The sequence below is a fragment of the Salvia hispanica genome, chromosome 2, assembly GCF_023119035.1.
Source record: "Salvia hispanica cultivar TCC Black 2014 chromosome 2, UniMelb_Shisp_WGS_1.0, whole genome shotgun sequence".
Taxonomy (NCBI): Eukaryota; Viridiplantae; Streptophyta; class Magnoliopsida; order Lamiales; family Lamiaceae; genus Salvia; species Salvia hispanica.
This window is the reverse complement of record NC_062966.1, coordinates 16,295,752-16,311,466: the sequence shown is the minus strand read 5'-3', so window position 1 is coordinate 16,311,466 and position 15,715 is coordinate 16,295,752. Positions and strand designations below refer to the sequence as shown.

The 15,715-nt window shown below is 35.6% G+C and overlaps 2 protein-coding genes and 1 long non-coding RNA gene across 3 annotated transcripts; 2 read left to right on the top strand and 1 right to left on the bottom strand.

Moving 5' to 3' along the window:
- Window positions 1-999: 999 nt before the first annotated feature.
- On the bottom strand, window positions 1,000-2,009 carry LOC125208063. The gene is made up of 2 exons (XR_007174052.1): window positions 1,465-2,009; window positions 1,000-1,179 (listed from the first exon to the last, which is right to left on the bottom strand). It is a non-coding gene; the product is annotated as an uncharacterized LOC125208063 (long non-coding RNA).
- A 4,764-nt stretch (window positions 2,010-6,773) lies between these two features.
- Window positions 6,774-9,440, top strand: LOC125206370 (putative late blight resistance protein homolog R1B-16). The gene has a single exon (XM_048105635.1). It carries the CDS (start codon window positions 6,774-6,776, stop codon window positions 9,438-9,440), a length of 2,667 nt encoding a protein of 888 aa, XP_047961592.1.
- A 4,502-nt stretch (window positions 9,441-13,942) lies between these two features.
- LOC125204589 (D-galacturonate reductase-like) lies at window positions 13,943-15,420 on the top strand. Its single transcript, XM_048103280.1, has 3 exons — window positions 13,943-14,342; window positions 14,420-14,663; window positions 14,947-15,420. The coding sequence occupies exons 1-3, from the start codon at window positions 14,029-14,031 to the stop codon at window positions 15,337-15,339; spliced, it is 951 nt and encodes a 316-aa protein (XP_047959237.1). The 5' UTR covers window positions 13,943-14,028; the 3' UTR covers window positions 15,340-15,420.
- Window positions 15,421-15,715: the final 295 nt, after the last annotated feature.

Below are 15,715 nucleotides of genomic sequence, written 5' to 3'. Positions count from 1 at the left end.
AGTTGATAAGAAACAGAAACGAAGAGACATAAATTTACGTGGTTCACCAATATTGTGTACGCGAAACCCCCGTTTGGCTAGCGGCAAACAATATAGATTCAAGACATACTAACAAACTCATTCACATCGTTCTCATTTACATATCCCATCAAAGCTTACGAATCGCCGAGAAAAAACCTCAAACTGAACTTGTACGGTGCAACGAAGCGTGCAAGGACGTCATTTTGAATCGTCCCTTTGACATAACCAAACATTGGTTTGACAAACACCGTCGGGATTGTCCGATTAAGGAATGCAGGATAAAGAAGGCTACGGAGTGGAAGATCGAGGAGTGTTGTACGAAGAGGTGTGATTTCTGCGAAAATTGCACCGAGCAACAGCAACAGTTCAAGGTATGCATGTCATTCAACCCCTGCCCCAGAAAACTTAAAATCGACGAAAAGAACTTTAAGGAAGTCCTGAAGAGGCTCCAAGCCGATGACAAGGACAACTACTACGATATGGAGGGCAAATATGGATGTCGGCGTGAATGGATCCCTTTCCTGAAGGAATTCCTGAAGGAGGGGGGGAATCGGAAGAAGAGCGAAAGATACTCAGCTGCAATTGAAAAATACGAAGAAAACAAGGACGAGGAGTAGGCTGATTTTAGGAGGAGAAAAGGCTAGCGAGGAGGATGCGGTTTTGCACAGGCACTTTTTAAATTATATATTAGTATTTTGTAGTGCCATTTAAAACCTAGTTAATTTTGTAATCCTCTCTTTTGAACGCTGATAAGGCCTTGTAATGACTATTTTAGCTGACTCTGTTGGTTTGATTCTGTTAATCCCCTTTTGTTGATTCTGTTTTGTTTTGACCTAAATTTAGGTTTAAAAAAAAAAGACATACTAACAAACTCCATATATATGGCTTGTTGTATTTCATCTTATTCACATACTAACACCCCTTACTCGTTTTACAAAACCGAATAATTGGTGCCACCTTTTGGTAAAGCTCAACCTCTTAATAAGAACCCAACTCTCCGTATGTATATTTTTTTTCCTTTGAATCCGACAAACAGATACACACTATTAAATAATTATCAACATGTTATAATAAAACTCTATCCAACTATACACGCAGTGACTAGACACGCGCAATGACGTGCAGCTGCCAACTAGTGAGACTCCTCACTACTATACTCTGCAAAAGGAGAAGAAGGGGTGAGCTTAAACTCGTAGTGTAATCACATTTTAGGATATAGTCCCTAAATTTTTTGCCGATATCCATTACAAAACAATAGCTTTGTTACCAGGAAAGTCGTACACCATCTATCTATATTACATCTCTCAATCAAATATTAATCAATATACCATTTCATATAATAACAAACCTGTCAACTCACATAACAAACCTAATCACATAAACACATGTAGTAATATTTAAACAAAGTAAAAGGCATTAAATTATAGAATACGTGTACACTACCTGTACACGTCAATAAAACTCCATAAATTTATTCGTTTACTCCAAGATCATGTCATCTCCTTTGTTACTTGCACTGGAACTTGGTTCTCCTCCGATATAACTATTTTGGATGTTGGATCAAAGTGGGATTGAAATTCAATCTCTAAAATGGAGAGAAACGAGGGAAATTAGGACTTGGGGTGAGTTGTGTGAGTTCTGGCATCCCGGCGACTTCGCCGACGAGCTCGGCGTTGAGGTGTAGCTGAACATGTGAACGAAGAGAGAAAGCAGGAGCGAAAATGGAAGTGGAGAGGGAGAGAGACGTGAAGATAGAGAAAGTAGAGTGATAGAGACTAATTTGATTTCTATCTCAACTCTCTTTTTCTATTTTCTAAAATTCTTTTTATATTTTTCTCCTTTTATTTCTCTAGACGACACGTCTCATTTCTACTACTTATCATTATCTATTCATTTCCATTTTCCTTTCTTTCTATTTACCCCTTTCTTTCTTTTTTCCTTTTTCTTTCCACATAGAAAATCCATTCTCTTCCCTTATTTTACTTTTCCTATACTTGGCCTATTGATTTTTCTTTTCCACAAGTTGACGTACTTATAATTCACATATTAATAGCCAGAATGTCAACAACTAAATGTCAACTCGTATTAAAATGTCAACAACTAAATGTCAACGCGCAACGTCAACTACTGAGACATTAGGTCAACTAGGGGGTATAATTGCATTTTCGCACGATGTTAACTACAAAGACATTATGTCAACTACGATGTCAACAACAAACGTTATTTATGTCAACTACGATGTCAACAACAAACATTATTTATGTCAACTACGATGTCAACAACAAACTTTATTTATGTCAACTATTATGTCAACAATAACATTTTATATATAATTAATATCTACAACAAATATTTTCATGTCAACGACGTATATTATTTATGTCAACAACATTTTTCATAAAATTTATGCCAACGACGTATATAATTCATGTCAACAAGAAACATTATTATGTCAACGAGCTATATAATTCATGGAAAAAATAAACATTTTCATGTCAACAACTTATATAATTTATGTCAACAATAATATTTTAGGCAATATCACAAACACCTTATCTACAAAACTCAAAAATTTCAGCAACACAATCGAATTAAAATACACAAAATCAACTTGAAAACTAAATGTTCACTTAAGCCGTAGACAAAATCAAGGTTAGTTAAGAATTAAATTACATGATTTTGATTCGAAATCAAGCAAAACAAAGCAAAGGCACTGATTTCACAAACAGATCTAGCAAATTGGATCAGAAACGAAGCAAATGAAAGCAACACTTACATATTGGAGTTGATCAGAAACAGAAACTAAGTAAATGAAAGCATCTGCACCAGTAGCTTCAGCGTGCACGAGCTCGTCTTGCTGCAGATCTCGTGGGAGACGATCTCCAGAAGCGATTTGAGCGGAGACGAAGGAGGCAGCGGAGACGCCGAGCTTGTCCTGGAGGTACTCGACGAGCTTTTGAGCGTCGGCGAGGGTGAGGTTCGAGATCTGGTCGCCGAGCTCGACGACTTTCTCCAGAGCATCGACGGCGGCGGAGGGGAATTCGCCTCCTCATCTCCGCGATGCTCCTCCGATCTGTATCTGATCGGAGAGAAATCGCACGCCGCAAACCCTAGAAATCCCCGCCGCCGGAGCAGGAGATCATCTTGATCGTCGAATCGAGCGGCGGTGGAGGGGAATTCGCCTTCGCCGGCGCCGACTAGGCTGTCGATGCTGAAGAAGCTGATTACGTGCACGGTGGAGGGGAAGGTGAAGGAGAGCTTCGCGATCGTGAAGAAATCGGAGGATCCGCTGGGGGATTTCAGGAGGTCGATGGTGGATATGATCGTGGAGAAGCATATGTTAGAGAAGAAGGATTTGAAGCAGCTATTGTAGTGTTTTCTCTCCTTGAACTCAATTGATGAAATTACCAATCTATCCTTTCATAATAAATTAATCTAAAAATATTTTTTGTGTGGTAAAATCTGGACCACTCATTTAATAAAAATGAATGGCTGATATTGCATCTCATTTCTCAATTAGCCTAAAAAATCTCAATTGATCATGTACCTATATATATAGGATTGTGATCAATTGAGATTTTTTATGCTAATTGAGAAATGAGATGCAATATCAGCCACTCATTTTTATTAAATGAGTGGTCCAGATTTTGCCACATAAAAAATAATTTTAGATTAATTTATTATGAAAGGGTAGAATAGTAATTCCATGTTTTAGTTAGGAAAGGGGTTTAGATTCATCCTCTTCTCAATTACACGAAGATCTCCATCTCACGAACCTTAGCTTCAGTTTTTGAATTTGTGTTGAATTGAGCAGATCCGCGAGCTGAAATCGAAGCTCGGAGAAGACGATGCGGAGAAGGCGAAACTGGAGATCAAGATCGGCGCGGCGGAGGCGGACGATCAGGATCTGGACGGCGGCAGGGAAAACTGAGCTTCAATTTTTGAATTTGTGTTGAATTGAGCATATCTGCGAGCTGAAATCGAAGCTCGGAGAAGACGATGCGGAGAAGGCGAAACTGGAGATAGAGATCGGCGCGGCGAAGGCGGAGGATCATGATGTGGACGGTGGCGGGAAGAGGAGGAGGCGAGGTGGCCGAATTCTGGCGACAAATCCAGCTCCGCCGGATCCAATCCGAAGGAAATCCTCGAAATACAATCAAAGGAAAATCCTCGACGCCTCCAGACAAGCCCCCCTCTCTCTCACGCGCGGTTTAACGCCGCCGCTGTTCACCGCGCTTCGCCGCTCCTGCTGTACGAAGCTCCGAACAGCTTCGCTTCTCACGCCGTCGCTTCGCCGGAAGCTTAATTGTTGATTCGAGTATGGATTTGGAGGTATTAAGCTATGCATTATCAATTGTGTTGGATGTGAACTGATTTTTAGTAAGAGAAATTGCTACCTTTGTTTTTTCGCCGGAGCTCTGTGTAAAAGTCGACTATTTTGAGGTTCATCTTCACGATTTTCGCTGTTTTTATCAAAATGCTTGAACATTTGGGGAAAAATCTGAAAATACTGATTTCTGCTCATTTCAATGCTGAATTTCGCTTTTATCTCGCGACTTCAGCACAGATCTTGCAATTTTTTATTTAATTCGATTTATGCCTCTCAAATCTGCTTCGTAAATCACTTGCATTTGCTCGTTGACATAATAACGTTTGTTGTTGACATGAATTATATAAGTCGTTGACACAAATTTTATGAAAAATGTTGTTGTTGATATGCGTAAAACATTGTTGTTGACATAAATAATATAGGTTGTTGACATGAAAATATTTGTGGTTGACATTAATTATTGTGTATATGATTGTTGATGATGCAAAGAGATAATAAGTGATTGTTGTGTTCATATGTTGAACAATAAATGAAGTGTTTGTTCACTGTAAAAATTGAATAGAAATAGTGTGATTGGTGGTGGAGAAAGATGTGGAGAGTCATGTTGTGGAAGGTGTGGGAGTTGTGGATGAGATGGAGCTGTGGGTGATGGTGAGAAGGGTTGAGTTTAGGTTGTATTTTTTGTGTATTTGTTCGGAGCCATGCTGGGTTTGGTGTTTGTCAATATTTGTAGATTTAAATTTGCGTGTGTTTAATTGTACGATGAAATTTGTGAAATATATGGATGCAGTTTTTAATTCGATTATGTTGCTGGAATTTTTGAGTTGTGTAGATAAGGTGTTTGTGATATTGCCTAAAATAGTATTGTTGACATAAATTATATAAGTTGTTGACATGAAAATTTTTATTTTTTACATGAATTATATAGCTCGTTGACATAATAACGTTTGTTGTTGCCATGAATTATATAGATCGTTGGTATAAATTTTATGAAAAATGTTGTTGACATGTATAGATCGTTGGTATAAATTTTATGAAAAATGTTGTTGACATAAATTATATGTAAAACATTATTGTTGACATGAATTATAAGTAAAACATTGTTGTTGACATAAATAATATACGTCGTTGACATGAAAATATTTGTTGTTGACATAAATAAAGTTGTTGTTGACATCGTAGTTGACATAAATAAAGTTTGTTGTTGACATTGTAGTTGACATAAATAATGTTTGTTGTTGACATTCGATATTCTCGGTATTGATATGTGAATTGTAAGTGTTGTTTTTTAGTTGTTGACATTTTAATACGTGTTGTTGACATTCGATATTCTCGGTATTGATATGTGAATTATAAGTGTTATTTTATTGAATGTTGAAGATTTGAAGATTTGATGATTTGAATATTGAAGAGATTTGATGATTTGAATATTGAAGAGATTTGAAGATTTGAAGATTTGAACATTTGAATGTTGAAGATTTGAAGATTTGAAGATATGAATGTTGAAGATTTGAAGATTTGAAGATATGAATGTTGAAGATTTGAAGATTTGAATGTTGAAGATTTGAAGATTTGAAGATATGAATGTTGAAGATTTGAAGATATGAATATTGAAGATTTGAAGATTGAAGATTTGAAGATTCGAAGATATGAATGTTGAAGATTTGAAGATTTGAATGTTGAAGATTTGAAGATTTGAAGATATGAATGTTGAAGATTTGAAGATTTGAAGATTTGAATGTTGAAGATTTGAAGATTTGAATATTTGAACGTTGAAGATTTGAAGACTTTGTAGCTAGAACTTTAGAGAGGATTTTAGAAAATGATTTCAAACACAATTTAATGAAAAGACAATTATACCCCCTTGTTGACATAATGTAGTATTTGTTGACATTTTGTTAATCTTGTGGATTAGTGGCCCATATTGCATCTCATTTCTCAATTTAGCTAAATAATCTCAACCTAACAAGACCTTTATATATATATATATATATATATATATATATATATATATATATATATATATATATATATATTTGTATAATATTATGTTTTAAAAATATAATTTGTAGAATATATATTGTATAATATTATATTTAAAATATAATTCAATTTTTCGGTTTTTTTATTCTTTTTCTGTCTGAACCGAACAGAACAGAATTGAAAAATCTAAAAAGATCAAAGCAAATATCAAAATTTCAATTTGATTCGATTTGGATATTCGATTTTTGAATTTTTTGCTCACTCATAGCCAGAACTAAATTGACAATTATAGGGGACAGAGTGAGTTAGTAAAAGAAAAAGCGCGGGACGAAAGAGAAATGCCACTGAATAAAGTAAAAGCATGAGCAAGACTAAATTTGAATGAATGAAGCTTCTCAGTCAAGTATTGAGCCTCCTTTCCCACTGAAATTAGAGATCGATGGCAGCCTACGCAGCTCTAGTTTCGCTCATGAACGATTTGGAGCTGATTCCCAACCATCCCACTCATTCCTTTTCTTTCGACACCAAACAGATCACTACCCTTTCCCAAATCGTCCACTCCTTGATCGATTTTATGGAAACCTTCGATTCTCATGGATACGCCACAGAATCCGCTGAAATTTTAGAGACCCGAATCGCATCCGCTGCTCACGCGGCTCACCACGTGATCGAATCCCACGTAGTTGATCAACTCCTTACTGGAACCCCATCACCTGATTTCTCGCTCGATCTGCAGAAATCAATTGAAGATCTGCACTTTGTCGTCGAGATAGTGGCGAAGCAGTTTAATAAATCCAAAATTGGGTTTAATTCTAACACATATTCGCCACATACTTCATCGGAATTTAGGTCTTCAGGGAACAATGTGATGGTGGGATTCGATGCTGCCGTTGTTCGACTTATGGAGATGCTCACATTCACCGGAGGAGATTCCAGTCAGCGCGTCGTCCCAGTCGTGGGGATGGGCGGAATGGGTAAGGCTACTCTTGCTGGAAATGTTTATAACCATTTACTTATCCAGCAGCATTTTGATATTCGCTGTTGGGCCACAATATCTCAAGAATTTAGTGTAGACAATGTTCTTACACAGCTACTTTTTGAGAATCGAAAAACCGATGGGGATGCTGGTAGATTAGGAGAAGAGTTGCATAAATTGCTATGGGGTAGAAGGTATTTAATTGTGTTAGATGATATGTGGAGTTTGGAAGCTTGGGATGATACACATATGTTTTTCCCGGATAATGGCAACGGGAGTTGTGTCGTTGTAACGACTCGGCTAGCAAACTTGGCAGCTCATCTTAGCTCATCCCCTCTCCAAATGAACTTTCTGGATGAGGAGAAAAGTTGGGATTTGTTTCGTGGAAAGGCATTCGGAGAAGAAGATTGTCCTGTCGAGTTAGAGGAAATTGGGAGGAAGATAGTGAAAAGATGCAGAGGACTTCCTCTGTCGATAGTTGTGATTGGTGGGCATCTTAGAAGATCATCTAGGGCGGTCGAATATTGGGAGAAGGTTGCTGGTTTTATAAACCCGATTTCGAGTATAGGGGAAGATGAGCAGTGCTTGAACATAATTAGTTTGAGTTATTACCACCTCCCTGCTTGTCTAAAGCCATGTTTTTTGTACGTGGGGATTTTCCAGGAAGATGAAAGGATTGATGCCTCTAAACTTCTCAGATATTGGGTTTCTGAGGGGTTTATTAAACCAAATGGATCCTCAAGTTTGGAGGAGGTGGCAGAGGATTACTTGAAAGATTTGATTGACAGGAATCTCATTTTAGTTGTTGAAAGGAGGTGGAATGGAAAAGCTCAATTTTGCGTTATCCATGATATAGTGAGAGAGTTGTGTTTGAAGGTAGCCAAGAAAGAGGAATTTATGTGTGTGCTTGATACCACACAAGGTGTAGGAAGGGAACATCGCATTGTGATTCCAGAGGGGAAGAGTCTTGGTGCTCTGGAATCACCCCCATTGCTCCTCCGTTCTCTTATACTCCGTCCCCGACGGCTAGGGCAGCTTGAATTTGATAGGTCTTCACTTTTCTCAAGATTACTGAGGGTATCAGCTTATGCCACTCATATTTTCTTGGGTGGAGGAAGATGTTTCCCTGCTGCTCATTTTCAGCAAGTTAACTTACGCTGTCTTATTTTTTACGTTACCTGTTGTTATCCCGGCCCCTACCTGATTCCCTCATCAATATCCCAACTATGGAATTTACAAACACTAATCATACATCACGATGGTGTGTGTGTTACTGCACCATATGAGATATGGGAGATGACACAGCTCAGGCATCTCGAGCTCGATGGAGTTTGTCTTGCTGACCCTGTTCTCAAGCAGCGAGAACGAGAATGCATTGTTTTGGAAAACCTACAAAGACTCGTGGGAGTGAAAAATTTGAGATTGACAAAAGAGGTTTGCGAAAGAATTCCCAACATAAAGGAATTGGCTGTAGATTACGAGCATCCCAAAACAAGCTCGAAATATTGCCTTCACAATCTCACCCTCTTCAGTAAACTCGAATCGCTGAAGTTATCCTTTGGTTCTGAATCAGAGTGGCGCGATGTCGTTCTAAGCTTGAGCTTCCCAAGCTCGCTTGAGGAGTTGTGTTTGCTGAATTGTCATCTTGATTGGGAAGAACTGAACACGAGGATCAAATCCTTGTCCAATCTTGGATATTTAGAACTGCATTCTGTCAAAGGATCTAAGTGGGAGCAGTGTGACCAGGAATTCTCTAGCCTCAAAGTGTTGATGATGTCTGATTGTGATGAGTTGGTGTACTGGAATGCAAACAGCTCTCATTTCCCAATACTCGAAGCTCTTCATATCTGCGGTGCATCTAAACTGAGCCTAGTCCCTTCAGATATTGGAGAAATACCAACACTTCAAGTCATTCGATTGGAAAGCTGCAGCGTGTCTGCTGCGATTTCAACGGTGAGAATAGTGATGGAACAAGAGAGTCTCGGTAATCAAGACCTTCAACCATGTTTTGGTTTTGATACACTGGAAGAATTTGATGAGTTCCACAAAATGTTGAAAGAAGAGGGTCTACCAAGAAATCGTTTTCGTCTGGTGCAACTTTTCTTTGAGATTAAAGGTTCTGTGGTTTAACTTTTGTTCTCCATTTAAATTGTATTTTTCGACTTGTGTAGAATGCTTATGATTTTGTAGAATTAAATTTTCATGTGCTTTGGATGTACAACTTAATTTTAGTTAATGGTTAAAGTTAAATAAAACTAATAGAAGGTGTGAATTGAAATATAAGGAACATATTAACGAATAATTCATGAAATTCAGTTTGTATAAAGTCCCATTTCCGTTCCAGTGAAATTTTAATACTCCGTAAATGAGCATTCTCATTTTTAAATGTTTTTTTAAGGATAATTGTTATTTAAATCACGAAGTTTGATCAAATTTTGGTCCGTCCTAATGAATTTTAAAATTTGGATATTAAATCACAAAGTTTCATTTTTCTCAATTGTCACATCCGTGCAAATATCGACGTCTCTTTGGGAGGTTAAAAACAACAATATTTCAATCAAATAAGAAGATGATTTAGAAAGTGAAGGAATATAAAATAAATAAAATAGTATTATATTAATTAAATATGTCGTCTTGAATATCGTTAAAAGATGACATTTTATGCATGGATGAGATAATTGAGAAAAATTAAAATTTCGTAATTTAATATTTTCAATTTCAAAGTTCGCCATAGTTCGACCATCGACCTAATGATATTTCATTACTTCTTCAAGAAATATAATCAACTAACCTATATTGTATCATTCGAGCCCCACTAACTCGTGAGAAATTTGAGGCCATTGAATTCCACACGCATGACGCAACATTGGAATAATTCAAATGAAGATCAAGTATTTGTGTTCTCATATTATCTAAATATAGATTTGTGTTGGTTGATGATCTATTGACCTAGCAAAGCCAAACTAAACAAACAACGGTAAACAGCTAAATTAGTACTCCTACTTATTAAACGAAGGTGTCTCTCTAAATGCTAATTTAATCTAATGGTCTTTTTAATTGTCTAGATGGACTACATACGACACAATTTTATTAACGAAATGACAGCACGAAATAGAAATTTAGCATATACTCTCTCTGTCCCACTAGAAATGAAACGTTTTTCTTTTTGGGTTGTCCCATTAAAAATGAAACGTTTCTTAAAATAGAAACATTTTTATCTCTACTTTCTCCTCTCTTCTTTAACTCACAAAACAACACTACATAAAATTTTGTGCCGAAAAACAAACGTTTCATATTTATTGGGACGGAGGGAGTACTAGCTAGTACTAGTATTTAAAAAATGAGAAAGAGTGTCTGGCGGCCGTGACATTAATTGATTATGGGCCACAATAGATACTAGTTCTTACTATATTTATTAAAGTCCAACAAACGAATTTTCCATATCCAAAGTCAAAACCATCCGCGCACGCAAACTTGAATTACTTAAAATATGCACAATAGTAGAAAATACATCAGCCTTTTTCCATTAGATAATTAATTCCGATTATGATATAGATCGAACAAAGCATTCCACGCGTTCCTTCTATTCAAATTTTGCTGATACAATCCAAGTATATGCGGCTTAGTGAACGACAATTTTTTTTTGAGTAATGATTTTATTGAATACTCCCTCCGTCGCGCGTTACTTGCACTAGTTTCCTTTTTGGGCGTCCCAAGTTATTTGCACTCTTTCCTTTTTTAACAAAAGACAAAACATCTAATCACTCTTTTTTATTCTATCATTTACTTTACTTTCTCTTATCTTTCCTACTTTTTTCATCTCTCCTATTTATTTAATATAATTTTTTAACCTCCGTGCCCAACAGTAAACGTGCGACTAACCGGGGACGGAGGGAGTATATATTAGTATATTAATTATTATAAAAAATGATAATAATCTCTTTTATAAATTAAATATCAAATAGTTTAAACGGTTGTCACGATATTGACGACGAAAGAAGACATGATGAAGTAAAGAAAAAGAAAATGCACATCTTTAATTTTTCGAATCAAACCATAATAATCCAAAACAATCATTCATTTTTATTTATTTTAGGCCATCACGCTTAGTAAATACCAGTGCCAATAACACAAATCCATAACTAAGACAAATCAAAATTATAAAATGCAAAAGGCTTTATATAAATGAAACTATATCACATATATATGATAGGATACTATATGAAATGCAAGACAACTTTCAGAAGGAATTGGATTTCTTTTACAACATGTAAATTCAGACCCTCAGTTGTAGTCCACCTTTTAGGTTCTTGTAATTTGAAAAACATTACCACAAGTTTATAGAAAATGAAAAATATTCACATAAGGAGTACTTTTTTTTTCATCTGTTGTCCCTGAACTTATTTTATTTTCTAACTATTTTAAGCTAAAGATTGTAATAAGATTTGATTTAATATCAAGAATAAATAAATTTGAATTAGCTTATAATTAATTTTAGAGCTATTTTCCAAAAAAAATTGTAAATTTATTTTTATTAATATTACAAATTGATCGAAGAGTATATAGCTTTGATTTTTTTTTATTTATACATAAATCTATAAATTTTAAATCTAGCAAACGTATGTAATAAATATAAAGTCATGGAGTATAAGCAAAGTAATGACTGAATTAGATTTCATGCAAGTTATTTATATATAATTAAATGTTAAACCTGTTTAAAAGTAAAATCACAACAGCAAAAAAATAACAACTGTCTGTACACGGAAATAGAACTTGATTTATTCTGAAACGATTTGGCAAATTACTGATTGATCTATCAACACTAATACAAATTTTATTTTATAACAATATTTTATAATAAAATATAGTACTAGTACTATAAAAATTGTCTAATTTAATGTATGAGTAATACTATGTTTCTTATGCATTGAGGGGACTCAAACATCAAAGTCATCCTCTCTTAAATAAAATAATAATACTAATATTGTTAGCCCAATCTAGAAACCTTGATCGTAGCCGTCTCTACCCGTCTTCTAATAACTGCAACATGAATAAAGCTTTTGGCACTTACTACAAAAGTCAACAATACACAACTTTACTTTCATCAACAAAATAAAACGGTGTACATCTTCAACTATTTAAAAAGTACTAGTATTACTTTAATATTATCTACCCCGCACCGGACCAAATATATGTACGTAAACATTAGGATAGTAGGGTAGTAATAGAATGTAAATTTATATTTTACAAATTCAAAATTTCTGAATACACCTTCAACATTGTTTCAATATAATATCAACATAGTATAAAATTTCAAGATTTTAATGTCAACACAGTATCAACACAATATCAACACAACATCAATCATTGACTACCGTTGAAATTCTGTTGACATTTTCTTGTTGATGTTTTTTTATGATTTGTTGATATTTTTCAATGGTCTAGATCATAGTTTTGAGTTTGTACAATATTTAGAGTTTTCATTTGATCACATTCCGTAAACATTAATCGTACTTTCTTTTCTTTCTAAGATCCCCGGCTAAAAACAATTTGAGAAGAAAAATATTTGCATTGGATGGCCTAGATTAACCGTTATAACTTATAACTGTTTTACCTTAAAAATATTTAATGTAAAGTGTGTATCCGTATCTTCTTTTATCTTAATTATATCAAACAGTCCAAGATTTTAGATATCAAATTCATAAAAACTTCTAGATCAATACGAAAAATATTAATTGCAGAATATTCCATGGTGAACACTGAGTACTTTCAGTATGAACACATGTTTGAACTCAAAGCTCCTCTTCTCCAATAATAATAATAATAATAATAATAATAATAATAATAATAATAATAATAATAATAATAATGATAATAATGATTGGACCGATGGAAAAGAGTCACGGATATGACTTTGACTCTGGAAGTAGTAAAATCGATAGTACTCCACGATATTTCGCTTTCTAATTGGAAAGGAGAAATTGTGGATTTTTTATTTTTTTTATTTAGGGTAAACGAAAAAGTAATTTATAAGTTAACTCTATGATTTATAAGCTTCAATACTAATATAGATACATTCGTGCCTATCACATTTATAAATGAAAGGAGTATAATATTATAACATGCATGTCACAAACGCACACCTTCAAAATTGCACGCGACTCTCGCACGGAATCTCGGTATTTTAGAAAGGGACGAATAAATTTGGTGGTTAATTCCATATAAAGAATATGATGTAATTGGAACTCATAAAGTCGTTGAATTATCTTCATATTTGATTAAATATTTCAAATAATGAGAAAATGTTACTTCTAATTCCAAGTATATCTGTTACTACGTATTTTATATTTAAAAACAAATTAAAGTCGGATTAATTTAGTACTACGGGGGTGTTCGGTTGCTGAGACTAAATCTCATGATTAAATATGTATCATGTTTGGTCCATATGACCTGCAACTTAATCCTAGATGGATCCAATTAAAATCCAACAATTTAATCCTATATGAATAGTCTCATGATATTAGTCATGGCAGAGAAGATGTAAAAAACAAGAATTTAATTAGCAAAAACTGCCTTTGGTCCGCGCCTCCATTTTAGTAGGCATTCAGTTTGGCTCTAGGGCACTACCTACAACGACCACAAATACATGCATCTCAATTATCTATATAAATAAGCATTGCAGTAAACAAGCAAATCAACAAAAGAAATTTAAAAAAAAATGGCCGTGATCCCAAAGGTGAAGCTCGGCGGCATGGAGAAGGCGATGCCGGTGATTGGGATGGGAACGGCGTCGTTTCCTATGGCAGACCTGGAGACGACGAAAGCGGCGGTGCTGGAGGCGATCAAGGCCGGGTACCGCCACTTCGACACAGCCTTCGCCTACGGCTCCGAGACGGCCCTGGGCGAGGCGGTGGCGGAGGCAATCCGCCTCCGCCTCATTGAGTCACGCAGCGACCTCTTCATCACCACCAAGCTGTGGGCCAGCTTCACCGATCCCACCCAGATCGTGCCCGCTTGCAAAATGAGCCTCCAGTAAGTAATACACTTATGGAGTACTACTTTAATGGAGTAATTTAATTTAACCAAATTGAATAATAATATTAATGCAGAAATCTGAAAGTGGAGTATGTGGATATGTACCTGATCCATTGGCCGGTGAGGCTGACGGAAATGGTGAGAAAAACTCCGGTTCCGGTTGAAATCGTCAAGCCTTTGGATATCAAGGGTGCGTGGAAAGGGATGGAGGAGTGCGTCAATTTAGGCCTCACAAAAGCCATAGGTGTTAGTAATTTCTCTATCAAAACCCTTGATCAACTTCTCTCCACTGCCAAAATCCCACCAACACTCAATCAGGTACTTCATCTAATTTTCCACATAACTAATCTAATATATATACTCAATTTTTATTATTTAGAATATAGTTTAGTCATATTCTTTAAGATTCTAATTATACTTAAGAATGAGAATGTGAAATTACTCCTAATTTGTGTGGAGGTAATTATTTGTACTTTCATCCCATAGGATGGAGGTTAGTTTGATGTTCAACAATATTTTGATTTTTACGCAATATATACTCTCTCATGCTAGTTTTGAGTTTTGACTAATTAATCATCCTATTGTATTATTTTGGGTTTAGGTGGAGATGAATCCATATTGGCAACAGAAGAAGCTGAGGGAATTCTGCAAGGAAAGGGGGGTTCACGTGACGGCCTACTCTCCGCTAGGAGCAAACAACACAAAATGGGGAGACGACAGAATACTGGGAAATGAAGTTCTAGCGGATATCGCGAAAGCCATGGGAAAAACCACAGCTCAGGTGGCATTGAGGTGGGTATACGAGCAAGGAGTGAGCATAGCAAGCAAGAGCTTCAACAAAGAGAGGATGGCACAAAATCTCCAAATATTTGATTGGTGTTTGAGTGATCAAGACTTAGAAAAAATTAGCCAACTTCCACAGGCCAAAGGGGTCACTTTGGCTTCCATTTTGGGACCCCATCCTCTTGTTTTGGAGATAGATGCAGACCTTTAGCTTTATTTTATCATCACTTCTCTTTTGTAATACTCTCTATTCAATAGTACGAATAAAACATTCTTATAATTGCTGCCCAAAGTGGATGAATAGTTCTTATAATTGGTTTACACCATTGACTTTTCTTAAGACTTAATTAAATTTCCATATGATTTGTTACTTTGTTAGGTGGAGATAAAGCCACTTTGGCAGCAAAATACTACTATAGGGAGACGAATTTTGAATGTGATATCCTACCAGATATTACCTAAGCTTGGTGAATCACTCCACATATTTTTATAATCATATTCGGCGTCTATATTCTTCTTATAAACAAAAAACAAAAAGGCCTTTTAGTTATTTGACTAATCCAACTAATTAGACTTCACGATCTCAT